Here is a 27,281-nt window from a genome sequence, read left to right on the forward strand (position 1 = left end):
GAAACCTGACTGATTGTAATCCAGCAGCTTGTTCTGTAAGAGACAGGCAGAGATTTGATTGAAAACTGCCCTTTCAAGGGTTTTTGCCATGAATGTGATAAGAGAGACTGGTCTGTAGTGTTATGTTTGTGTGGGGTTAAATGCGGGTTTCTTCAGCAGCGGGGTTACTCGAGCCTGCTTAAATGTAGTGGGAAAAGTGCCTGTAAGTAGAGATGTATTAATTATGTGTGTGAGTGCAGGTAGGATGGACGGAGAGATGGCCTGGAGAAGGTGGGAAGGAATGGGGTCAAGGGAACAGGTGGTGGGGTGGTTGGAGAGGAGGAGTTTAGAGACCTCAGTGTCAGTCAGAGGAGAGAACATAGAGACAGAAGAGTTGCATACAGGAGATGGGTGTTTGACAGGGTGTGGTGCTGAGAATGTATTGCTGATGGATGTAACCTTATTAGTAAAAAATGTGGCGAAGACATCTGCTGTCAGTGATGTGTCAGGTGGTGGAGGGGGTGGGCAGAGAAGTGTGTTGAATAATAGACTGATGTGCTTATTGTACCTTGATCTTGGTGGTAATAATTATGAAAACTAATTGTCTGATTTCACACTTTACAGTGAGGATTGTTGTGCTGGGGTTGAATGCTTCAGAATACAGTCGAGTGGGAAACTTCATGTTAGGAAGAGCAGCGTTTGAGGCTGAAGAACCTCCAGATGTTGTAGAGAGAGTTGGAGGAAAACACATGACAGTCATCAACACTCCAAACATCTCACTCCATCAGATGACACAGAGAGTGAGAGAGTGTGTGTATCTGTCTGCTCCAGGACCTCATGTGATCCTTCTGGTACTGAAACATGATCAGTGTTCAAGAGAAGAGAAAGAGTGTGTGGAGATGCTGCTCAACTCTTTCTCTCACAGTGTTTTTCAACACACCATGGTGCTCACCACACAAGAGCCACACACTCAAGTCAGTGACATTATACAGGAAATCATTCACAAATGCAACAACAGACACTTCAGACTGGAGAGAAACAGCACTCCTGCTCAGCTTATAGAGAAATGTCAGGACATTGCACACAGTAATGATGGACAGCATCTGATTTGCAAAGAAAGAGGTGAGTGTGAACATATTCTACCAGCCCAAGAGGCAGCAGAGTCAGAACAGGAAAATAGCAGGAGGCAGGAGATGAAATGATGGTAAAAAAAATATATGCAGGATTTATTGAATAATCTCTTTCTCAGTGGTCACTCTGACTTTGTCTGATCAGCTCAACTCAACAAGTGTTATTATACAAAGCAAAGACTCATTAAAATATAACAATAATAGGAATAATAATGATCTAATTTATAAAACAATACCAACAACCATGACTATTTCATTTAAACAGTAGAACAACCCACTGTGGTGCTAATAAAGAGTTTAACATTAGAAGCTGTGTCTGTATTCATCTGTAATAATTTTTTCAATGTCTAAGATCTCAATAGCTTATATTAAAGAGCTGATTTCATATATAAGTTTCATAAACTGCATATCTTTTAAAAACGTATGGAGACAGGAATGTATTACTATAATGCGCGATCCTTGTCTTTTGTTCCCGCCGTTTTTGAAAATATCCTGGAAAAGAGTGGGAACTCAGATGTTGCTCCGGTCATTCTGAAATGTTGGTGTCCTGAAAATCCAAAGCCTGCATAGAGTTTGCAGAGCAAATAAGTTGAACTGTGCTGAAGAGAAGGTTAATTGACAGTTTTGGTTCATCAAATGCATATCAGAAATATTTATATATATATCCGCATGGCAAAGTCATAAGGATGGACGAGCGCACCACATAGCACTGCCAGAACTGTCTGACATGCTGTCACTGCCAGACATAAGACATCTGCCACCTATTGTAAATAAACAAGTTCTTCAGGGGCCTGGGTATCTCAGCGAGTATGCTGACTACCACACCTGGAGTCGTGAGTTTGAATCCAGGGTGTGCTGAGTGAATCCAGCCAGGTCTCCTAAGCAACCAAATTGGCCCGGTTGCTAGGGAGGGTAGAGTCACATGGGGTAACCTCCTCGTGGTCGTGATTAGTGGTTCTCACTCTCAATGGGGCGTGTGGTAAGTTGTGCGTGGATCGCGGAGAGTAGCATGAGCCTCCACATGCTGTGAGTCTCCGCGGTGTCATGCACAACGAGTCACGTGATAAGATGCACGGATTGACGGTCTCAGAAGCGGAGGCAACTGAGACTTGTCCTCCACCACCCGGATTGAGGTGAGTAACCGCGCCACCATGAGGTCCGGGTAAAGTAGTGGGAATTGGGCATTCCATATTGGGAGAAAAGGGGATAAATAATAATAATAATAATAATAATTCAAAAAACGTAAGTGTTTTTTCTGTGTTTTAAATGGAAAGTATTTCATTAAATTGTAATAAAAGAGCTACAGTTTCCTCAGAAGTAACAATTTTGTTCACTTGATTGGATGGAAACGTGCTATCTGTAGTTTTTACAGATTAAAACCAAGAAAGCCATTTAAGAGAATTGAAATATAACTAACGCATCAGTTTTCTCTCTCTGCTCGCATGCTGTACGTGTGTGCGTGCAATGGAAGAGCGCACTCATCCAAGACCACAAGAGAAAGGCACATTTTAATGCAAAAGTAACAAATGATGGATAAAATAAAAATAATGATTATAATATAATGTATAATGTAATTATAATTTAATTAAACTATGATTGGAATGCACATTCTTTACCATCCGTGTCATTTTTCATACTGCAATAAAAACACTACTCAAAATGTTCCACCCCGTTGACATTTCTAACGGTATATCAATTTAAACAGTTTAATATCGCCCACCTCTAGGTCTTGGAGTTGCAAAGCGCTGGCATGTGTGTTAGAAGAAGGTAGACACTTCATCATTTTCCTTTTTTTTGTAATGGACACCAGATGTCCGGAGTGGATTGTGATTGATAAATATTCACACTGGAATTTGTTTTGTAAAAAATGTTTTGTTGCATTGCACTTTGCATATTTGCATTTAAAACTAATACATTTACTCTTTTACAGTTTCAACAGGGAGCACAGATGATGTAAGGATTGTGCTGCGTGGAAAAACTGGAGTTGGGAAAAGTGCAACAGGAAACACCATCTTAGGAAGAGAAGCATTTGTAGCAGAAGAATCGCAACAGTTGATTACTAAAGAGTGTCAGAGAGAAACAGCTGAAATGAACGGCAGACACATTACTGTGATTGACACTCCAGGACTGTTTGATACTGAAGTCCGTCATGAAGAGATCCAGAGAGAAATCACGAACTGCATCCCAATGATACTGCCAGGACCTCATGTGTTCATTATTGTGATGAATTTAGGACAACGTTTCACTCAAGAGGAGGCGAAGTCAGTGGAGATCATTCAAGAGACGTTTGGTGAAAACTCTTTAATGTACACCATGGTGCTCTTCACCAGAGGAGATGATCTAAAGAAAAAAACTATTGAAGAGTGGCTGGGAAATCCAGGATCTCCTTTGATGAACCTGACTGAACAGTGTGGAAACAGATTCCATGTGTTCAATAATAATGAGACTGGAGATCGCACACAGGTTTCTGATCTACTGGAGAAAATAGACGCCATGGTGACAGCAAACGGAGGCAGTTACTACTCATGTAAGATGTTCAGACAGATGGAGAGAGATCTACAAGAAAAACAAACAAACATACTGATGGAGAGAGTCGAGCAACTGAACAGAGAGAGAGAAGAACTCTTGACCAAACAAGAAGAAGAGAAAGAGGAGCATGAAAGAGAGATGAAAAGAGAATGAGAGACACTTAAACATGAAATTGAGGAAATGAAGAGAGAAAAAGAGAAAGTAAAAACAGAAAAAGAAAATCTTCAGAGCAAATATGAAACACAAATAGACAAACTGATGAACAGAATAGAGAATGAAAGGCAGAATCATGAGAAAGAGATAAAGATGAGAGACGAGATGAGAAGAGAACGAGAGGAATGGGAGAAACAGAAACAGATAAGTGAAGAACGATATCAGAGACTCAGGAGTGAAATAGAGGGTCTAATAGCAGAGAAAGAGAGAATAGAAAGAGAGAAATGTAAACAACCAAAGGACTTTGAGCTCAGAGTGCAAGAAAAGAGAAACATGAGAGAAGAACAACAAAAGACTTTTGAAGAAAAGCTGAAACTTAGTGAAGAAGATAGAGATGAAGTCAAGAAAAGACAAGCAGAGTGGAGAGAGGAATATGAAAGAAAGAAAGAGGTGAAGAAGAGCTGGACTGAAACACTTGCTCCAGAAAAGGTGAGTTTGAGCCTTTCATGTTTGTTGTAGTGCTTTGAATTAGTACTACTAGGAACAATGACACTTCCAATGTAACAGCCCTTGGTGCAGAATGCATTATTAAATTTTCCCTAATTGTAAGCCCAATATTCAATATTCGCAAGTGTGCATGGTTGGGAGTGTCTGTGCTATCTGTGGGTGTATGTGGGCAAACTGTGGGTGTACTGTAGAAATAGGTCATTGCACTTAGACGTCTAAGAAGCACGTCTATTCTCATGTAGCACGTCTAGACCCTTTAAACAAAGAAACATATAACAATTATACATGACTGTAAAGGTAAAGGATGGGCAAGGAGGAGACGGGAACTGGCTGAACAATCAACATAAACTTTTAATGCATAAATGAACTTAAAAAATGAACTTAAACAAACATAAACAGACACACGTGCAACGCGGCCGCGTGCGTCTCTCTCTCTCTCTCGAACCGGTGTCTCCGGCCGCTCCTTTATCTCGCTCTCCCGCTGATCAGCTGATTCAGCGCCTGCCGTGCTCCATCATGGCCCAGCCACACCCTCTCCTCGTCACACTCCTCCCCCGCCCGATTCAGGCCAGGGTGCCACTGGTCTGACTAACTCCCCCCATCTCTGGGGGGGATACGTTGCCCTTCCGGCCATTCTGTCAGCCGGTGGTCCACCCTGCCTCCTGTGAACCTGGGGGAGAGACGAGGGGAGGCGTGGGGAGAGGGAAAGGGTGAGCGGAGACACACAGAGAGATAGAGAGAGGAGAGAGAGAACTTGCTCGCTGGCTCTCGGACGCTCTGTCGCCCGGTCCTCAGCCGCTCCTCCGCCCTCTGCCGGACGCCGGCTCGCTCCTCCCCCAGCGGATGGCAGCGAGTCCTCCGGCCCCTGGCGGACGGAACCACTCCACCCCTTCTCGGCAGACGGCTGCGGTTCCTCCGGCTCTCGGCGGCCGGCAGCGACCCCTCTGTCCCCAGGCAGACAGCCGTGGCTGCTCCCCTGGCGGATGGCAGCGGCGAGGACTCTGTGACAGTGCATCCCTCCTCCCTCTTCGGTTTTGGCACCACTGTAACAGTTAAAGGTTGGGCAAAGAGGAGGCGGGAACCGGCTGAACAATCAACATCAACTTTTAATGCATAAATGAACTTAAACAATGAACTTAAACAAACATAAACAGACACACATGCAACACGACCATGTGCATCTCTCTCTCTCAGACCGGTGTCTCCGTCCACCCCTTATCTCGCTTTCCCGTTGATCAGCTGATTAAACACCAGACGTGCTCCATCACGGCCTCCTCCGCATCATAATTACATAACAGTGAACAATGAGGGAGCAACAAAGCATATTTTAAGCATCCCGTAACACCGTCAAGTAAGGAGCTGAGACACAGGAGAGCAGGACGAGAGCCAATAGTCCAGAGAGGCCAATAGAGAACACATCCAACACATACAGTACATAGCAGTCTGATGCAGCGCAGGCAACATACAGAGCAGGTGATGCATTGCATACAGCCCCTATACACTACCAAATTCTTATGAATAGGCTGTCTTCATTTATATCGACATGCATGACAGGAAATGGAATGTAAAATAGGACGCAAACAGGACAGTGCAATAATCATAGAAGAACCTCAGAATTAAATTGCACTTGACCCAGCCCATTAGTGATTTGCACACAAATGCTGCATCCGAAACCACGTACTGTCACAGTATGTACTGGATTTGATGATCCTGCCGGCAAAACAGTACGTTCTTTTAAGAATGCATGCGAGTAGTATGAATAGATTTCGGACATACTTCATCCGGGGACGTTGGCATCGTCTTGTGACCCGAATATATGACGTAATAACAACAACTGCGAAAACTGTCTGTTTTGGGTGTTAAACAAGCACCATTCATGCACAAGGAACAATTATCTTGGTATATATATATATATATATATATATATATATATATATATATATATATATATATATGCCTTGCGATTCACCGCTGTTCCTTTAAATCAAGTGTTTTGAACGTGACGTCGCCTCCGCTCCCGAGGGATTATGGGATCGTTGAGTGTCTAGTCGATCCGCACTTCAAAATCTCGCCGGAAATGGTAGGTCATCTGGGTATTTCTCGCTCACTGCTTCATGTGGATTCGGACATACTACTCCTACATACTAACTATACTGTTTTTGGCATACTATATAGTAGAGAAGTATGGATATTCGGACGCAGCAACAGTTTTGCCAACCCACTTGTACCTAGACTTAGCACATGCTTGGCTGAAAATACAGACACTTCATGGCCATGCCCACTGACTTTGTGCATATGGCTTATCACTAAGAGATAGTGCTCTTAAAATAAGGCCCAAAGTGAACTATTCTTTCTAAAAACGTTTCTCAGTGCTTTGTGTTGTTTTCAGTTCTCTGAGGTTGCAGCATACAGGAGACTAGAAACAGAATACACAAAGTGGTCCTGGAGTCTTCGCAGTGCCATGCTGGAAACTGAGAACAAACTACACAACAAAATAGAAAAAGAAGCAACATATTGGGTTGAGGAAACACATGTTCAAAGAGAACTGAAAGAGAAAATTGAAGAAGTGAAAAAATCGATGTCAGAATTCTGTGAGAAAGACAAAGATGCTGATTTAGTAACACAGTGGAAAGCTTCATTTGAAATCAAAATCAAAGAGCTTCAGGAAAACATTGTGAGAGAAACGATGAGGAAATTAAATGAGATTCTTAAGCAGCGAGACCTGAAAAAGATTGATGCTAAGAGGACACATCATGAATTCATTCTCTTTGAAAAGAGCAAAGAACTGGCCTTAAAACTCAAAGACAAAACAAATGATGAAGAAACCCTTAAGAAAGAGTTTGATTCCTTCTGGAAACAGTGTGTGGATCATCAGAGACACGCCTCCAATCGAAGACATTGACATATTAAAAGATGTGAAAATACTCCTCTGTTGTCAAGGAGCAACATCAGCTGCTATATGTAGTGAGATCATCGGTTGGAAACTAAAAGTGCTCATTGAGCAGAGTGTCTACAGAAACACTGCAAGAGATTTGGCAGATGAAATGAGAACAAACTGTGAATCACTGAATGGAAACAGATCTTATCTGGAGAAACACATCCTGAAAACACTGGCAGAAAAACAGGATTTTGACTCATACATGAACTACAGTCATAATCCCAGAGATCACTTCAAGAGTTTCATCAGAGATGAAGTCAGTCAGTACATCACTGATAAGTTCAGTGTCAGTGTTCTGCCCAAGATGATGAAGAACATGAAACTCCTGCAGCAGAAGATCATGGAAGCAGCACGTGAATCTACTGAACATGTTAAAGTGAACAGTGGAGATGTTGATTTGTGGTTGAAGTGTTTCACACAGAAGCTCTCAGATGTGCTGATATTCTCTGAGAGAGACCTCAGTGGAGTGAATCATGATGATGTTGATGATTTCAACCTTCTAGAGGATGTGATAAGAAAAAAACTTCCTTCTATAATGTCTTTTTCAGTAAAGCTAGACTATAAATACAGACCAGATGAGATTCTGATTGATCACTTCTGTCAGTGCTGTTGGGTTCAGTGTCCTTTCTGTAAAACCACATGCACGAACACAATAGAGGACCATAATGGAGATCACAGTGTTCCTTTCCATCGAGTGGATGGAATTAATGGAATATATTACACAGGAACAACAAACCTATCGAATAGCATCTGCACAACAGAAGTAGCAAGCGATCAATCTTTTTACCCCAAAGACTCGGGTCACAGAATCCTCGTTAGAGAGTACAGAAGAGCCGGTGGAGATTATGCCGAATGGAGCATCACTCCTGACCTCTCTTAGCTGCTGTACTGGAAGTGGTTTGTGTGCAGATTCCAGAAAGATCTTGAGGAGTACTACAATAAAACATTCCAGGGGAGAGGAGAGATTCCAGATGAATGGAGAAAATACACAAAACAAGATGCTATTGACAGTTTAGCTACATACATCTAATAGAGAATATAAAGGATGAGATGAGTTTCTGTTTCTCATTTTAGACTTCACACGGACGTGTTTGAACATCAGCAGAGAAGCAGTTTACAGAATACACTAGAGAGGAAGAATTCAATCGATTTAGTGATTTACAGACATTTGTTCTGAATCGCAATATATTGCTAATAGCTGATGAATCAAAGCTATTTACAAAAATGTAAAGGGTTAGAAGTTTTAATATTTAAACATGGGGTTTCATAGTGGCTAAAGCTCAGAGCTGGTAATCAGAAATGGCTCATTTCATCCCAGCCATTGGTGAGCAATGAACCAAGACACTGAACCTCAGATAACTGTAAAGGGACTGAACCTTTAATTATTGTACTGTTAGACACAAGATTATGAGTTTGATTTTCAGAGAATGCACATATGCATATAATACCGTAAACACAGTTTGTCAAATGCATTAAATATATGGATGTGGCTTCTCTGCATCACCTACTGTATTTGCAGATTAACCTGTGAAGTAAATGTATTTAGCGCTGTATGAATATCACATTTAAATGTCAAAACTCAGATACATAATACATTATCTGCTGAAAATCTTGTGTCTTTTTGCATTGTGTAGTAATTTGAAGTTTGTCAAAAAAGAAAAAAAAAATAGTTTATTTTCTGATGGGTATTGTTACTTGTTTTTGTTTTTTTGTTTTTTGGGGGGGGGGATTTTCCCCTTTTTCTCCCAATTTGGAATGCCCAATTCCCAATGCGCTCTAAGTCCTCGTGGTGGCGTAGTAATTCGCCTCAGTCCGGGTGGCGGAGGACGAATCTCAGTTGCCTCCGCGTCTGAGACAGTCAACCCGCGCATCTTATCACCTGGATTGTTGAGCACGTTACCACGGAGACATAGCGCGTGTGGAGGCTTCATGCCATCCACCGCGGCAACCACGCTCAATTCACCATGCACCCCACCGAGAACAAATCACATTATAGCGACCACGAGGAGGTTACCCCATGTGACTTTACCCTCCCTAGCAACCGGGCCAATTTGGTTGCTTAGGAGACCTGGCTGGAGTCACTCAGCACACCCTGGGATTCAAACTAGCGAACTCCAGGGGTGGTAGCCAGCGTATTTTTACCACTGAGCTACCCAGGCCCCCCCGGGTATTGTTACTTGTTAATAATATAAAGAAGGTGTTACACATGTGTAATGGTTGCCAGCTGACAGATAGCTGTGCAATGTGTATGAACCTCACTCTCCTGACCTCAAGAGGTGCACTAGCGACTGACGCTAGAGGCTGTAGCCTTTAGCCTCCTTGTTAACATGCCTGCCTCCCATGCCGGAGATGCCGGTTTGAGTTCCGTACGGAGCGGATAGAACAGGAGCGTCACAATGGTGCCGTGACCCGGATGGGAGTGAGGTTTAGGGGGGTGAGTGTAACGGTGGTCAGCTGATAGATAGCTGTGCAATTTGTATAAACCTCACTCTCCTGACCTCAAGAGGTGCACTAGCGACTGACGCTAGAGGATGTAGCCTTTAGCCTCATTAGTGCACCCGCCTCCCATGCTGGATACCCCGGTTCGAATCCCGTACAAAGCGGACAGAACAGGAGCGCCACACATGCAACAATGAAATACTGTAAAATTCTGAACTTCTCTTAACTTGACCTATCTTTATTTTATATTTATAGCTTTATTATTATGTCAAACTTTATTTAGACATTAGGGACTGAAATAAAAACAAGCAAATAAAACATTAGTCTCTAGATAGATACGGCTCAAGTCCCTCTTCAGTGCAAGTCTATGGGATTTCTCATCCGCCAGTCTGATCTCTTTGCATTTATTTTCTTTTTCATTAAATCCTTCTGAAGATGTGCATCTCAAGCAAAGCAGCATTTAATCAGAATACTAAAATTCAGTCTCTCTAATAAACAAACACATTTAATAAAAATAATGTTTATTACATAATACTGTACGCAATACATTCATTGATCAATTGGCTTGTATAAACAGTGAGTTACTGTATGAACAAAACTAAAATTGCAAAAATAACGTCCTCCCTCTTCATTGCGTGCAGATGAAGTCAAAAGCAGGAAAACAAAATACTCTTTCCTGTCTAACAGATGTAACGTTTAATCAGTGTATGAACATTACTGATTCTCTACAGACAATGAACACAAAAGAAACTCGACAGTATGAAAGTAAAACATTCAGATGAGCTGGTCACTGATCACGTCCTGAACTCTCTTGTCTGTGTTTTATAAGTTTAGTCTGAATGTCACAACTTCTGATAATAGTGAACTCGTGAATAATAAAGTATAATCTTGCTTTTTTTCCCCAGGAGAATTGAAAAAAGTGTTTGCTCTAACTTTAGAAATCAATCTGACACAACTTCATGTTAAAGGAGAATGAAGTCTTTTAGCTTCATGCTTCACAGATTAAAACATCAACATCGTGCGCTCTCATCAGGACTGACAGTAACTCTGACACACATGAACATCAGGCGATTCACTCTGAACAACACTGAACTGACAACAATCAGTGAAACAAGGAGAGGAAACACCTTCAGAGAGAGCCAGTGACCAGTGTTTATCAGTGGACTTTATTTGGTTTTAATGTTCAAAATGTTGCTGGAGTGAGTTTCGGTTTTTCAGAGCAAGCCTCATTAGAATGCAGGAATAGATGTGTTAATAATTGAGTTGTCATAATTAGAATTGTGTGTGTGTTTTAATCTTGAAGGAGAAAGTTGTAGTTCCCAAAATCGTTGTCAGTTGGAGATATCAGCATGTCGGCTCGGGCTTTGTCCAACCTTCTGCGCAGAAATTCCCGCCGTTTGTGCCACTCCTGAAGCTCCGCCTCACTGTGAGCGAAGTCACAACTCACGCCATCAGGACAACCCTCCTCCAACCTGTCAATCAAACACAACAGCCAATCAGGACAAAGACAATTGGCCCACACTCCCTTCTCAACCCTTGTTTTGTTCTGACGTTTTCGTCCGATTTGATTCCTTTTTATATATAAACATTTAATCCTTCATCGAAGTGGTCTGGGTCTTTGTGAGCTTTCCTCTTTCCCATCTAAATGCACAAAAAAGTATTCCATTAAGTTTAGGTGGTTTAACAAAAAAAGTCACACTTGTACTGTTCCCGGACATATTTGCCCGATCATAGAAATCAATAGGGAAATCAATGGGTGAGACAAGAAAAGAGACACAATGTAAATGGTTTAAATCAATAGCTAAACTTTAACAAATAATAGTCTTTTATAATGCCTAATTATATACCCAAATACATAACTTAATATGATAATATCTATAAATTAAGTTACACCATTAAACAATAAGGGGAACACCGAGGCCACCTATAGGCTATACTTGACATTGCTATTATATTGTCCAATTTTTGTCATGCTTTTTCCAGCAGATGGCAGCAAAGACTTCTAATGCATGTCACACAGCAGCCAAAGTTTACAGCTTTTAACTAAATTGAAGGTAACATAAAATTTGCTTATATACAAATTTAATTGCGTAATACGCGCTAAAAGAATCCCCGGAATCCCCCCCAAAAATGCAAAAATTGTTAATAACTATGAAAGCAGGTGTGACAAACAAAATATGTTGTGTACTTTGAAAAAGACACAAATACTGTTTCGGACATTTTTGTCCGGGGAAATTGTTTGATCACAAGTGGTCAGCCGAGACAGTTGACTGTTGACATATGGTACTAACATTGTGCTGACTACCACCCCTGGAGTCATGAGTTCAAATCCAGGGTGTGCTGAGTGACTACAGCCAGGTCTCCTAAGCAACCAAATTGGCCCGGTTGCTAGGGAGGGTAGAGTCACATGGCGTAACCTCACCAAACAACATGGCGCTGATCACAGCAGAGTTTGTCTTTGGGAGAATCGCCAACAAATCTACATCTGGTAAGAAACCTGATTAAGTGTTTACATTAAAACATTTTTGAGTGTGGAGTCTGGGTATCTCAGCGAGTATTGACGCTGACTAACACACCTGGAGTCGTGAGTTCGAATCCAGGGTGTGCTGAGTGACTCCAGCTAGGTCTCCTAAGCAACCAAATTGGCCCGGTTGCTAGGGAGGGTAGAGTCACATGGGGTAACCTCCTCGTGGTCGCTATAATGTGGTTCTCGCTCTCGCTGGGGTGTGTGGTGAGTTGTGCATGGATGCCGCGGAGAATAGCTTGAAGCCTCCACACCTGCTACGTCTCCGTGGTAACGCGCTCAACAAGCCACGTGATAAGATGCGCGGAGGCAACTGAGATTCATCCCCCACCACCGGATTGAGGCGAGTCACTACACCACCATGAGGACTTAGAACACATTGAGAAATTTGTTTCAATTGTTTCAGTACAATTATTACATGTTACACATGAGCTACATTTCATAACTGCAACCTGACTGCTGCCATTGATACAGTCACACTGATGGATCCACAATGCACTGATGTTTGTGTACCTGGTGCAGATGGAGAAACAGGGTCCAGGGAAGCGATATGACCAGGCCAGACTCTCATCTTCTCCTTCTCCACTCAACACTCTCTGCTTGTGTTTCTCAGATGAGATGTGTTGCTGCCACTGACGATCACTGTTACTGTGTTTACCACACAGATGGCAGTAAAAACTGTCCTGCTGACAAACAAAACACCACACATGGAGCACAAATGCACCACAGTACAGATCAAAAACATGACAATGAATGTGTGAGCGTGTACCATCGGTTCAGCAAAGTCCGTTGGCATGGTGATCTGCTTCTCTTCTATTGGCTGAGACAGTGAGGTACCGTCAGACTGTCGGTTCTGATTGGACGTGGAGAGCCAGACATCATACACCTGCTGGATGTCTCGGACTGCAGAACACAAACACTCAATTACATGAATCATCTAACATCTCATCTGTGAGATCGTCACTGAATCACAATATTATATGAATTGGCCTTCAGTCCATGAAGAACCAATCAGTGTTTCTATGCTGTACTAGTTGATGAGTGTGTTTTTTTGAAGCTCACAGCCGTTGTTCTTCATGTACGTCCACAGATCTTTCTCCTCCTGACTGTGAGCGAATGTACAGTTCCCGATATAATGACACTTACGCTGATTCATCACGTGAACACAGATCTGTGGAGGAAACATCTTAGCATTACACCACTAACAACCATTTGTCCATTTGTGAGGTTGACTATATTAACTGTAAACATCTACCTATCACAACATTTCACTCACATCATATTGTTGAGGAAAGGTCTTTGCGAAGGGCAAAGGTCGCACTGTGACCCACTTTTTCTTCTCATGAGACTTCACTAATAAAACTCTCCTCTCTTTAGTCCAGCTGGAGAGAGACAGACAGTCAGGAGAGAGTGAGACAGAGAAAGACAGACAGTTTTGGTGTGTGTGTGTGGTTGTGTCTCTCTGCACCTGTGTCGGGCTTTAGCGGTGCAGTATTTGAGCGCACGATCCGGTTCACTGAGCAGTCCGTCTCTCCAGCACTGACCACACACAAACTTCAGCTCCAGACTGTGACCTTTGACCTCAGCTGAGTCAGCACTTCCTGTTCCCTGGACAGGACCCACCTTCGTGTTGGTATCCTCCACTCTAATTGGACTGTTTGATTTGGCAGCAGTGATTTTATTAGATGAACGTGAAGCAACGATCGCAGGCTGATGGAGACACACAATAACATACATTATGATATTATTCATGAGCATCGGTATTACTATTTTTTTTTTTTTTTAAATACCTCTAACCCTGAGTATTAAACTTAAGTGTGTAACTCATAATTATGGGATGCAAAGGTGCTCTTAAAGAGAAACTCACTCGCTGTTTGTTCCAGTGTTTTTTTGACTCCTGCACAATCTCTTCAGGAGTGATGCCTAAACACAAACACACATGGGGTTTAGTGAGTATGAGCATGAGGCTCCACCTGCTGGATTACTGATGTACTGCAATATAATGCGTTTATATGTGTGTGTGCACCAGTGTCTCTCTGCAGTATCCAGGTCTGCAGTTCTATGAGTGAGTGAGCGAAGCAGCAGGTGTCTTCTCTCTTACAGCCAAAATTGAACTCATGACGACACATGTCAAACTGACGGTGAGTAGTCAATGCTCGTATCTTACTGTAACACACTGAACTGTTCTTCACCGCATGAACCAAACACCTGACACACACAGAGAGACAGAGAGAGAGATTTACTTTACATATGCTGTTGTGTTCTACTGTTTCTGTATTTAAAATATAAATCTCAGAATAACTCTGACTAAAGATGTTACAGACAAAGAAACAAGACCTGAAAAAAATAAATAACAAAAGAATATACAAAAGAAATAATAATAATAATAATAATAATAAACAAAAGAACCAACAAATTATGGAAAAAATTAACAAATCAAGGAAGGACAAAAATGAATAAACGGAAGATAAAAGACTGAAATTATGAACAAATGAATGGAAGAATGAACAAACGAGAAAGAACAAAAGTAAAGAATGAATACATTAATCAAGGAAGGAAAAGTCAAACAGACGAAAAAGAAGACAAAACGAATGAGCATAAAGAACAAATGAATGGAAGAACAAACAAAAAAGAGAAATAAATAAATGTAGGAGTGAAAAAACAAATCAAGAAAGAAAAAGGAACAAACGAAAGATAATAGACAAAAAGAATGAACAAGAACAAATGAGTGGAATAATGAACAAACAAAAAAGAATAAACACAAATTAACAAACAAAAAAGGAAGGAAAGAACAAACTAACTAATCAAAAAGGAAAAACTAAAAGACTAAAGATAATAGACAGAAAGAATGAACAGAAAAAGATGAATGGAAGAATGAACAAACAAGAGAAATAATAAAAATACATAGGATAGAAAGAAAGAACGAACAAACAAATCAAACAAAAGAAAATGAACAAATGAAAGGTAATAGAAAGAAAGAATGAACAAGAACAAATGAATGGAAGAATGAACGAAACAAAGGAAGGAAAAAAATAGACAAAAGATAATAGAAAGTATGAACAAAAAGCAAACTAACTGATAAATTAACAAACAAATGAAAGAATACAGCTGCAAACAGCGATGACGGGCCCAAGCACCATGGGTCCATTTCCATCCGATGGCTTTCGGAAAACAATGCAAGGTGGACACATGCATTTGGCATTTGACATTATTCTAAACAATTTTGAAGCAATTTGGGTAAATATAAGAGGACTATTTTAAAGTCTGTTGTAAGAGCCACACTTCCTGCATTCAGATGGTGGCGCTATGTGACCCAAAATAGTCAAATCCATGTGATTAGCCCCCGAGACTAAACATACATCTCAATTTTGATCTATATCACACATTGCACACAGAAGATATGTGACATTTCCTGTTTCCCATTTTTAGCCATTAATCTAATGCATCGCCAAATGAACCCCTAGGAGGAGTATTTAAAAGTTCAGAGCTTGCGATTTTCAGAAAATCCAAAATATCCGACTTCCTGTTGGGCGGAGCTAATGACTGTAAATATGAAAGTTGTCCGGCTTTATGAGAACTATATATGTACCAAGTTTGGTGACTGTAGGTGAAAATGGGGGTGCTAGAGAGCACCTCTGCACGCCCCCCCTGCAACTCTGCCCAGTCCTAATGGCCGACGACTCAATTTAAAGAGTTTTCACTTGTGTGAAGTACCCCAAAAGTACAGAAAACCTTGAAAAAATAATAATAATAATAATCCTTAGAAGAACAATAAGGCCTCCACAATTTCAGTGCTTGGGCCCTAATAACAGACAGAAAAAATGAACAAAGAACAAATGAATGGAAGTATGAACAAACAAGAGAAAGAAAGAAAAAACAAAGGATGGAAAGAAAGAACGAACAAACAAATCAAGCAAAAGAAAAAAGAACAAACGAAAGGTGATAGAAAGAAAGAATGAACAAGAACAAATGAATGGAAGAATGAAAAAAAACACAAATGAACAAACAAACAAAGGAAGGAAAGAACAAAGTAATTAATCAAGGAAGGAAAACAGACTAAATATAACAGACAGAAAGAATGAACAAAAAACAACTGAATGGAAGAATGAGCAAACAAGAGAAAGAAAAAAAAAACAAATCAAGCAAAAGAAAACAGAACAAATGAAAGGTAACAGAAAGAAAGAATGAACAAACGAAAAAGAATGACCGAACAAACAAAGAAAGGAAAAAACAAGCAGACGAAAGATAATAGACAGAAAGAATGTAATGAACGAATAAATGAATGAAAGAAAGACAGGACCAATTTTGTACTTTTTCTTGTCAAACGGATGTTGTGTTTGCATGTTTGTACACAGAGCAGGATTCTCCTTCCAACATTTGCTGATAATTCTGGGTTTACAGTCAAAACAGGCCTGCAGAAGAACAGACGAAACATGTTTCAATATCAGACAAAAACACTGATGTCCTCCAGAGATCAGCTGCAGGTCAAAACCATGTCCTTCCCCACATTAGAACACATTAGATCCTGTCTCTGTCAGTGTGTGTGCCGTTACCTCACAGAGGAACATGAACATGCCCATGTGAATGTTCAGGATTTTGATGACGCTGAGCGCTTGTTTCTGATTGGTCGCTAGTGGATTGAAGAGCAGCTCTCTGACCAGTAAGCCCCGCCTCTCCAGCGTCCATACGTCAATTTCTTCTTGACAATATGCGAATGTGCAGTCCTCGCCAAACTTACACACCTGATTCTCCAAAATCTCTACACACACACACAGACACACACACACACACACACACACACACACACACACATAGAGCATGAAGATTACATTTAATTGATTTCATGTTCTAGTAAACATATCACTGACCGGCCAACAGGTGATGAAGTACCTCTACAGAGCACAAAGGCACCCTGGAAGTTTTTATGAGTTGGACGGGCCCGGATCCGCCTCCAGGGTGAGTTAGCTCCGCCCCTCCTCCTGCACAGTAGCAGATCTTTCTTACAGGTGTGAATAACATCAGACCTGAACTCAAAATCCAACACACCTGAACCTGAGAAACAGAGAGAGAGACAGGTGAGTTACTGACAGACAGATGTATAATATGCTGAAAACATGTTTCGTCTGTGCTTGTGTCACCTGTAGAAGTGAAGCAGGTCCTGCAGGCTTGTGTAAACTCATGTGTGTGTTCTAGTGGATTCTTGGACAGACAGGAAAGAGTGGAGGTCACATGACCATTCCTCTGTATCAAACACAAACAAATGAGAATAGTTCCCATTTGAACAGCAGAGATTCACTAATGCATTTTGATTGTGCTGTTTATTGTGTATATAGTGCATATTCTCTCCAATGCAAGTCTTTTATCCTCTTTAATATTATTTTAATATCTTTCCATCCATCTATCAACAAATAGACAAATGTGAGACTCACTGTATGAGGGTTGTTTGCAGGATTCAACACGTTTTTCAGTTTGACTGACGGCAGAAAACTATGACCTTTCCCACCTGAGAGAGAAATATCAACATAAGAGGGTGAACAGGTAATACATATTAAATATAATGTGATCCAACAGAATATCTATGCACTCTGGGATTAAAGGTGTTGTTGCTCTCGCCTGGCAGACTGAATTCAGACAGTGAATCGAGTGCGTCTCCTCCCACCACTAGAGGGCGCCGCATGGCATCAGAGCTGGTACGCAGAACCTGTGGTGGACAGATGGCGTCTAACGTGTCCATAGCGTCTGAGTTCACCTCAGGTTCAGTGAAGGAGTCAAGAGCGTTTAACCGACTCCCCACGGATGAGAAAAAAGCAGGAGGAAGACAAGGAGATGATGAGGAGAAACACACCAGACCGCTGGGTACAACGCCACTCTGAGAAAAAAATAAAGACACACAACAGACGCTTCACTAACCGCCTTGTGCATATTGTTTGTAGAAATAGAAAACACTTACTGGATTTGTCAAAGTTTTCCATGTTTTTTTTCTCCCAATTTGGAATGCCCAATTCCCAATGTGCTTTTTAAGTCCTTGTGGTCACATAGTGATTCGCCTCAGTCTGGGTGGCGGAGGACAAATCCCAGTTGCCTCCACGTCTGAGACCGTCAACCTGCGCATCATATCACGTGGCTTATTGAGCACGTTGCCACGGAGACATAGCGCGTGTGGAGGCTTCATGCCATCCACTGCGGCAACCACGCTCAACTCACCACGCGCCCCACCGAGAACGAACCACATTATGGTGACCACGAGGAGGTTACCCCATGTGACTCTACCCTCCCTAACAACCGGGCCAATTTGGTTGCTTAGGAGACCTGGCTGGAGTCACTCAGCACACCCTGGATTTGAACTAGCGAACTAGCGAACTCCAGGGGTGGTAGCTAGCGTCTTTACTACTGAGCTACCCAGGCCCCAAAGTTTTCCATGTTGTTGGTATCACTTCTATAAAAGATATCTCTTGCTCGTTGCTGTTCTAATTATTTACAGTGGCAAGAAAATGTATGTGAACCCTTTCGAGCTAAATGGTTTCCTGCATTAATTGGTCATAAAATGTGATGCCATCCTCATCAAAGTCACAAGTACTTAAGCTAACAACACAAAAACAATTATAATTTTTCATGTCTTTATTGAACACATCCCATTAAGCATTCAAAGTGCTGTGGAAAAAGTAAGTGAACCCTTGAATTTAATAACTGGTCGATCCTCCTTTGGCAGCAATAACCTCAACCAAGTGTTTCCGGTAGCTGCGGATTAGACCTGCACAGCGTTCAGAAGGAATTTTGGATCATTCTTCCTTACAGAACTGCTTCAGCTCAGCTAAATTCTAAGGATGTCTGGTGTGAACGGCTCTCCTGAGGTCATTCCACAGCATCTCTATTGGGTTAAGATCTGGGCTCTGACTGGGACACTCCAAAAGGTGAATTTTTTTTTTTTTGAAGTCATTCTGTAGTGGATTTACTTTGATGTTTAGGGTCAGTGTCCTACTGCATCACCCAACTTCTACTGAGCTTCAGCTGGCAAACAGCCACCCTGACATTATCCTGTATTTTTGATAGAAAGCAGCGGCTTCCTTCATGATGTCCTGCCATAAGCACATGCCTGTTTAATGTTTTCTGTATAATAGACTCATGAACAGAGATGTTAACCAGTTCCAATGATTCTTTCAAGTCTTTATCTGTCACTCTAGTGTTCTTTGTTACCTCATTGAGCATTCTGCGGTGTGTCCTTTGAGTCATCTTGGCTGAACGGCCACTTCTAGTGAGAGTACCTATAGTACTAAATCATCTCCATTTATAGACAGTTTGTCTAACTGTGGACAGATGAATACCTAAACTCTTCCAGATAACTTTGTAACCCTTTCCAGCTTTATGCAAAGCAACATTTTCTGATCGTAGGTCTTCTGAGATCTCTGTTTGTGAGGCATGGTCCACATTAGCAGATGCTTCTTGTGAATAGCAAACTCAAAATGTTTGAGTGCTTTTTATAAGTCAAAGTAGCTCTAACCCACATCTCCAATCTCATTTCATTAAATGGATGCCAGGTTTGCCAACTCCTGATTCTTATTAACTTTTGTTGACGTCATTAGCCCTAGGGGTTCACATACTGTGAATGTTTGAATGATGTATTCAATATATACAAGAACAATACAATAATTTGTGTGTTATTAGTTAAAACAGATTGTGTTTGTTCATTACTGTAACTTAGATGAAGATCAAACCAGATTTTAATACAAATTTACACATAAATGCAAGTAATTCCAAAGGGTTCACATACTTTTTCTTGCCACTGTATAATAAGATCAAATATGTCCAGTGTGTCTCTATAACCTGTGGAGTGTCCTCCTCTTTAGGCATACAGTCCAGTAGACTGTCCAGCTCGTCTCCCATCAGATCATTGTCCTCCAGCGGCTGTGAGACAGGCACAGACAGCGCCACACGTAGGCCACTCTCAGGTACTGCACCGAACAGTCTTGGGTCCTCATAAGTGGGTAAGACAGGAGACGGCCCCTCAGACAAACCAACTGAGACAGAGAAAAATTATGTAAATAACATACATGGTCACCAACACTAAAAAAACAGCAGCAGAAATCATTCACGTAGTGTTTACATTCAGAATGGAATACTAGAATACTGCGTACTGCATACTGAACAGAACATGATGTCTACTGCCTACTATTTTTTAAGTATTTGAAACAATACACGGTATCTGTAGTATGCTACATTGTTGTCACATAACCTCATCAAATGCATGTTTGATTGTCCAGTTATCTTATAAATAATTACGATTATTTTGCATTTTTAATTCAATTTATTATACTACTGGCAGTAAGAAAAAAACAGCACATAATCTGAGAAGTCAATGCATACAAAAAAAACCTGCATGCTATATAGTATGAGTATTATGATAGAAATACCAGCAGTTTCTTTCACTCTCTCCAGTCTATTAAAAGACATCTGCAAACAAAGACAAAAGCACACAAGATGTTTAAATAATATGATTATTAAATAATATGATCTGCTCATCAGAACCAACTCTGATATTATGCACAGATGAAACTCATACAACACTGATCAGACTTAAATGTGAAGCTTTTTGTCATGAAAAAAGTCCTGCCTCTTCTAACAGTGGCATCACGTCCCAGTCATCCAGAGAACTCGAGGCGTTCCCCTCCTAAAACAGAACAACACATTTAATATAAACTGATGCAATTGTCATGCAAATGTAGATTTCAAAACAATGTGATATTATTGACCGAATGCACTCACGTGAGAACTGTTCTTCAAGTTCAGACTGACGGCGAGTTTCTGGGCCAAACTACTCACCGTCTTATCCTGAGAAGCCCAAAAACATTACACGGAGGCACTAAAGTAAACTAAAGATCTGCCAGTTAAGATACCCTGCCAGTTAAACACATTTGACTTTCATAGGTTTATCTGGTGTCATTTTAAGTGCATGTACATTTCCATCCCACGTTTATTCTTTTCTGTTTGCTCTCTCATGGTTTATTGAAACGTTTTGAATGGTGTGCATTTAGGTAAATGAGTTTACCTGTGGTGATGCGAGCAGGCATGCAGCGGTGCAGTCATACGCCTCTCTCAGTTTACCTGCCTCCTTCAAACACACGGCCTTACGATACAATGCTTTCGGACTGTCTTTACACACCTGCAGAGCACGCTCGCAATCCTTCACCCCGCTATCAAACTCACCCTAAGACAGACAAACATTCGCTGTTTAATAGTATAATATAAACATGAAACCGACTTTCTGCTTTTAATCTGTGATCAATAATTTCTTTATGAACCACTGCAACTGCACAAAAAGTACATTTGATGTAAACAAATATCTCTACAGGCACGGGGCTGAGCAATAGAGCTAAAACATTATATCTAGATACTTTACAGCCTCTTGATGATATTCAACACATTGCAATTATTATTAATTTGCTCTGAAATGGCTTAACCTCGTGGGACCCCGTGTACACATGCATGGACATTGTATTTTGTCTTTGCTATATGCAATGCATATATCTCAGTTCAGGAGATTCTGTGCTGTCAGCAAAGGGTTAAACTTTCAAAATACAGAGTCATGTGACCAAACAACATGGCGCTGATCACAGCAGAGTTTGTCTTTGGGAGAATCGCCAACAAATCTACATCTGGTAAGAATCCTAATTAAGTGTTTACATTAAAACATTTTTGAGTGTGGGGTCTGGGTATCTCAGTGAGTATTGACGCTGACTATCACCCTTGGAGTCGCAAGTTTGAATCCAGGGCGTGCTGAGTGACTCCAGCCAGGTCTCCTAAGCAACCAAATTGGCCCGGTTGCTAGGGAGGGTAGAGTCACATGGGGTAACCTCCTCGTGGTCGCTATAATGTGGTTCTCGCTCTCGGTGGGGTGTGTGGTGAGTTGTGCGTGGATGCCGCGGAGAATAGCGTGAAGCCTTCACACGTGGTAACGCGCTCAACAAGTCACGTGATAAGATGCGCGGATTGACGGTCTCAGACGCGGAGGCAACTGAGATTCGTCCTCCGCCACCCGGATTGAGGCGAGTCACTACGCCACCACGAGGACTTAGAGCGCATTGGGAATTCCAAGTTGGGGAAAAAACTAAAGAAAAAAAAACCTGTTTGAGTCAAAAGATTAGAGTCTCTACTTTCATCCGATATGCCATTTTTAAAATTTGAGCAAATTATTGCGAAACGCCACGCTGATGAACACAATGTACACTACTGTGTACAATAGCACAAGGTTTTCATTAGAAATCCTATATTACTATGCATTTTCATATTCAGAACAAAAATGTGTCTTTCAGAGGCTTTATATGGAGTTAGGATGAAAATAAGGTGCATTTCAAACTGTTCTGAGACCAGTGCAGACAGACAGCACACTGGAGGTTAAGTCATTCACTAAATAGGGAGCAAGGGAGCATCCTATAGCTCTCTATGCAGTTAAGTGCATTCACTCCTAAAATCTGATCAAAAGTTCAGTTTCAGGCTGCAGATGATGTTTGGATCACTCAACATGTTTGACAGACATGTGACAATGATAATCAGTACATAGATTCAGAATTTATAATGTATCATTTTATTTTAACATGATTGACAGTGATTGGATGATGCTGGACATTACTTTGAATCTGAATTAATTATGATAATTTCTGATGTAATGTCTGTAACGTCTAAAAAACATGAATAATCAACACTCCTGGAAACATAATAAACTATTTGATTAAATAAATCGGACTTTCTACAGCATACTGTTATTTAAAATTTCACAACTTAGTCCCGCTGTCCACATATGAGGACATGCATTTTTAGGAAAACGTTTTGCTTTAGAATGTATTTTTATTTTTTGCATGTTTATTAGGTGCTAATAGTCATACTTTAGGCATTAAAATCATGTTGCTTAATTTCTATCACCAACAAAATAATATATGATCGTATATATTCAATATATCACATTATGCCATACTGCTGAAATACAGGTAAGAATCTATGCGGTGACTTCACCATCTCATATTCACCATGTTCTGATGGGTTGCGGCACGGTTGATATACAGACTCTCCAGCAGGGCGGCGGGCACGTTCAGACCCTCGTCCTGAGAGTATAGTGCCACACTGACCCCCTCACTGAAATCATCTAGCGCCTGCGTCCACTCGCGCTCTCGAAACGCAGCGTTGCCCTCGTCCAAGAGATTACACACCAGCTCAATAACAAACCCCTGACGAACAACAACACAATTAGCAGACAATTTAACAGTTGGTTTGAGTATCACACAGTACAACAGGACAGGGCGAAACATGCCAAATTTGGAAACATGCTTATTCAGTGTATTCTGTGTGTTTGTGTTTAAACTCAACCTCAAAGGCTTCAGGTTCAGGATAGGGCAAAGAAGATCTGCAGACACAAACACAAACCAAAAATCAACACCAAATATGAGATATGATGGTAAAGCATGGTACGGTACAGTAATTTAGAGCACGCTCGCTTTGAGTAGAGAAGAGTAAACTACAGAGTACAGTAAACACGTACTTGATGAACCTCAGCGCTCTCTGAATCTCGTCTCTGCGCTTCTGACGCTCACAGCTCATGTTTCATCACAGACCTAACAAACAAACACGTGTTAAAGTGCACGTTTACATCTGTTCAACATGACAGGCCCATATAAAGACACTAAAGAGAGTGTCTGCTCAATGTCTTCAATGTAAATTACTGCACTTAAATGCATTGGCTATATGTGCACGGTGTTGGGTAAGTTTCTCCCAAAAAGTAATTAATTACTAATTACATCTTCTACACTGTAATTAGATTACTGTACTAATTACTCTGTCTGAAAAGTAATTAAATGACTCATTACTAATTACTTTTCTAAAGCTCATATCAACTTTGACCAGAGGTACAATAATCGATCACTTTCTTTATAATTTCTTCTCCAGGCAAGTACATTTGTTGCAAAAGGCTGTATGTCATGTATGCATCATAGGCAACATTCATAACAGTATAGTGACAGCAAACAAGACACGAGACTCGAAAGAAAGTCAAAGATGTCCGTCTAGCGCGTCATCAGAAAACAACTGAAACACAGTGCAGACGTGCGCAAAAACACGTTCGGTGCGAACATCCCCTGCGATCTCTCCAAAGTGTATATCTATGTCACCGTGTCAAGTGCTTCGGATTGTCGTGGAATATTGAAGTCTTTTTCCCTCTTTGCAAGAAAACTCTTGAAGTCTAGGAGTTCCAGATGTCAAAGGTTAGGCTTTATTACATAATGCCCATGCTACTCTATACAAATATCTTTTCTATGTTTAATACAAATATACTATAGGATCTGCATTTGTCATAAACTCGTTGTAATGGGGATATTTCCATTTAGTAAAACAGCCACTCGTATCTTCCGACCTCTTTTCACTTGAGCGATTTCTCAACACAGTGGTGCGAGCTCAAGCGCACAGGCATATTGCCAATGCATTTGAAGGGGCGGTGCTTAATTAGAAAACAAATGTTACATTTAGATTTTCAGTTCAATATTGTTTTGTATAGATTTGTTGAAAGTCTGTACAGTAAGTAATGCAAGTACATCATAAGTAACTGTAATTAAATTACTAAAAAATGAAGAGTATCAAGAGTAATCCCTTCAACTTTTCAAGGATAAAGTAATTAGTTACAGTAATGCGTTACTTTGTAACACGTTACACCCAACACTATATGTACATGCATATGAATGATAATAATATCAGGAACACATTTCAAATCAAGAGATGCATGTAAATTTACAGTCATCACATCGCTGTATGTGTATATTTGTGGGAAGTTTTAATAATATTCCCAAGTTAAAACGGTTGTGTTCAAAATCTAGTGAGCTGCCTACATAGACAGGATAATTTTGGGGAATCTTAAAGCGCGCGCAGAGTCAGCACAGCTCCAATGATGCCCATAATGCTGATGTCTACTTAGGGAGCTCACTAAGATTTGAAACACACCCAAACTAACTCAAGTTTGCTTCCTTCCCGTTAAGACAGTTTCTGCAAAACGAAACTAAAGCAGCTGATGAAACAAACAGACAGAATGACACTCTAATATCTCATAAAGACAGTCCTGAACCTTTAATAAACACTTAATACAAATATAAACTCATGTTAAAATCACAGCTGTTAATTCCAGATGAGTCCAGTGCAACTACACTCACCTGTTTCTGCACAAATGAAGACAGGATGGCTTTCGTCTACGTTTTGTCAATAATTTGTCTTTAACTGAACAGATGAATGATTGACACATTCATCTGATAAATCAAAGTTGCAACATGTTGTCGTCACCGCTGCGCCGCACCCGACTTAAGTTTAGGGGTAGGTTTGTATTTCCTATTAGACACACTGTTGTTTCACCAGAGGGCGTCCGGTGGCCCAAAAAGCCTAATCCTCCATTGCTGACATTATATTTTCAAGATGTTTTTTTTTTTTTCTGTCTTATTGAAGATTTTTGTACTCTAGAAAATATAATCAATTGAAGCTACTAATTCAAAGTATTAATATTTGTCCTAAAAATGAAAATAATTTTCATTCTCAACTATATTAAACTCAATCAAATTATTTTAAAGATTACTCATCGAGTATTCACAAACAACCTTGATTGGTCCATCCAGACCAGCGCTGAGAAAAGTAACAGGTACCATCTGACAGCGCCCTCTGCAGCTTCAGAAGCGCATCTTTTGTAGACTTTGATTTGAAAATAAACTGTAAAGAGTCTTGTCTTGTTTTCTCGTGGAATAATGAAGTCTCTTCCCTCTGTGCAAGAAAATTCTTGAAGTCAAGGGGTTCCAGATGTCAAAGGTTAGACTTTATTGAACAAAACAACAAAGCTGAGATGCCAGCTGATTCATCTGACTATCCTATTCCAAACTCTCATTTTTACATTTCTGTTATCATCTTTTAGCCAATAAGCATTCATCTCTGTTATCTTAGCCAATAGGCATGCATCCCCACCTTTTCTGTTTGCCACAATTAGTTATCAGACCGTCTGGCTTCTTTTTAATAGTGGAATCCTGGCAACTAGCCTATTTTTATTTATTTATTTATTTATTATTATTATTTATTTTTTTAAATAACATTTTAATCGTATTTATTAAGAAAGTGTACATTTAATTTAAACAGAATAGAGTAGTTTGACTAATAATTGTACCATCCAATGATTGAGGAATGCCTTCACCACTGTGTACCATTCTACAGTATATATAATATTGCTGAGGTGAGATAAAATAACATATGTGCAACCTTCAAGGTTTCCCATAGCATAGTCACATAGGCCATGCAGTCTCCAGAGTTTTTCTGGTTTACATAAGGTTTATATAATGCCCAGGCCACTCTGCAAATATCTTTTATATTTAATAAAAATATACCATAGTTTATATGCACAAGACACATGCTGTCAGTGAGTGCATTTACACACTTTAAATGTTCGATTCCAGTCGGACTAAAGCAATTTGTCTATTAAAAAAACGCTTAGGTCAGACTGAAATCCTACCAGTCCGGTTTTTGCAAAATCAAACTAAAGAAATGAACTTTTACACTAAAAAACTGGAGTTGTTTATCCGAGGCATTTTTTACATTTATGAGGTCATATTTTATTCTAACCTTTCAAAATATAATGTCATTGATTTATGTCACATAGTGTATTCAACTTAATTAATGAATCCACTGTTGTGGAGGGGTATCAAGAAGAACAGTACCATTACATTTACATTTACATTTATTCATTTGGCAGATGCTTTTATCCAAAGCGACTTACAAAAGAGGAATACATTATAAGCGAATCATCTTAAGGAGACAGCGGTACGAAAAGTGCCGTATTACAAAGTTTCACTAGCATCAGAATAGTATTCAAGACAGATTAAAGTGCAACAAGAATTGTTTTAATTCTTTTTAGAGACTGGTTAAGTGCTCATGGAAAAGTTTTTTTTGTTGGGCGACGTTCCTTAGCCGACCGCAGGCTTCTGGTGGTAATGTAGCTCTGCAGAAATGATTTTAGGTATGCTGGAGCAGACCCAGTGACTGTTCTGTATGCCAGCATCAGAGCCTTGAATCTGATACGTGC

The 27,281-nt window shown here is 40.4% G+C and overlaps 2 protein-coding genes and 1 pseudogene across 4 annotated transcripts in view; 1 reads left to right on the forward strand and 2 right to left on the reverse strand.

Moving 5' to 3' along the window:
- Nucleotides 1–27,281, reverse strand: part of LOC127451283 (nuclear factor 7, ovary-like) — a 140,044-nt gene that overhangs the window by 93,418 nt on the left and 19,345 nt on the right. The window lies entirely within an intron of this gene.
- Nucleotides 570–8,793, forward strand: LOC127451468 (interferon-induced very large GTPase 1-like; annotated as a pseudogene).
- zc3h7ba (zinc finger CCCH-type containing 7Ba) lies at nt 10,199–25,532 on the reverse strand. 3 transcript variants are annotated; one of them, XM_051715822.1, is made up of 23 exons: nt 25,381–25,532; nt 23,727–23,799; nt 23,555–23,591; nt 23,218–23,415; nt 21,243–21,401; nt 20,960–21,025; nt 20,808–20,864; nt 20,608–20,647; nt 20,021–20,214; nt 17,813–18,068; nt 17,629–17,702; nt 17,338–17,398; nt 17,090–17,251; nt 16,753–16,958; nt 16,511–16,611; nt 14,226–14,407; nt 14,067–14,122; nt 13,668–13,909; nt 13,476–13,581; nt 13,262–13,370; nt 12,969–13,102; nt 12,713–12,885; nt 10,199–11,147 (listed from the first exon to the last, which is right to left on the reverse strand). In XM_051715822.1, the coding sequence occupies exons 2-23, from the start codon at nt 23,783–23,785 to the stop codon at nt 10,967–10,969; spliced, it is 2,853 nt and encodes a 950-aa protein (XP_051571782.1). In that variant the 5' UTR covers nt 23,786–23,799; nt 25,381–25,532; the 3' UTR covers nt 10,199–10,966. The 3 variants fall into 3 exon arrangements, with proteins under 3 accessions (XP_051571782.1, XP_051571781.1, XP_051571779.1); XM_051715821.1 differs by having other exon boundaries at nt 12,713–12,882; nt 17,338–17,440; XM_051715819.1 differs by having other exon boundaries at nt 17,338–17,440.

The sequence above is a fragment of the Myxocyprinus asiaticus genome, chromosome 14, assembly GCF_019703515.2.
Source record: "Myxocyprinus asiaticus isolate MX2 ecotype Aquarium Trade chromosome 14, UBuf_Myxa_2, whole genome shotgun sequence".
Classification (NCBI taxonomy): domain Eukaryota; kingdom Metazoa; phylum Chordata; class Actinopteri; order Cypriniformes; family Catostomidae; genus Myxocyprinus; species Myxocyprinus asiaticus.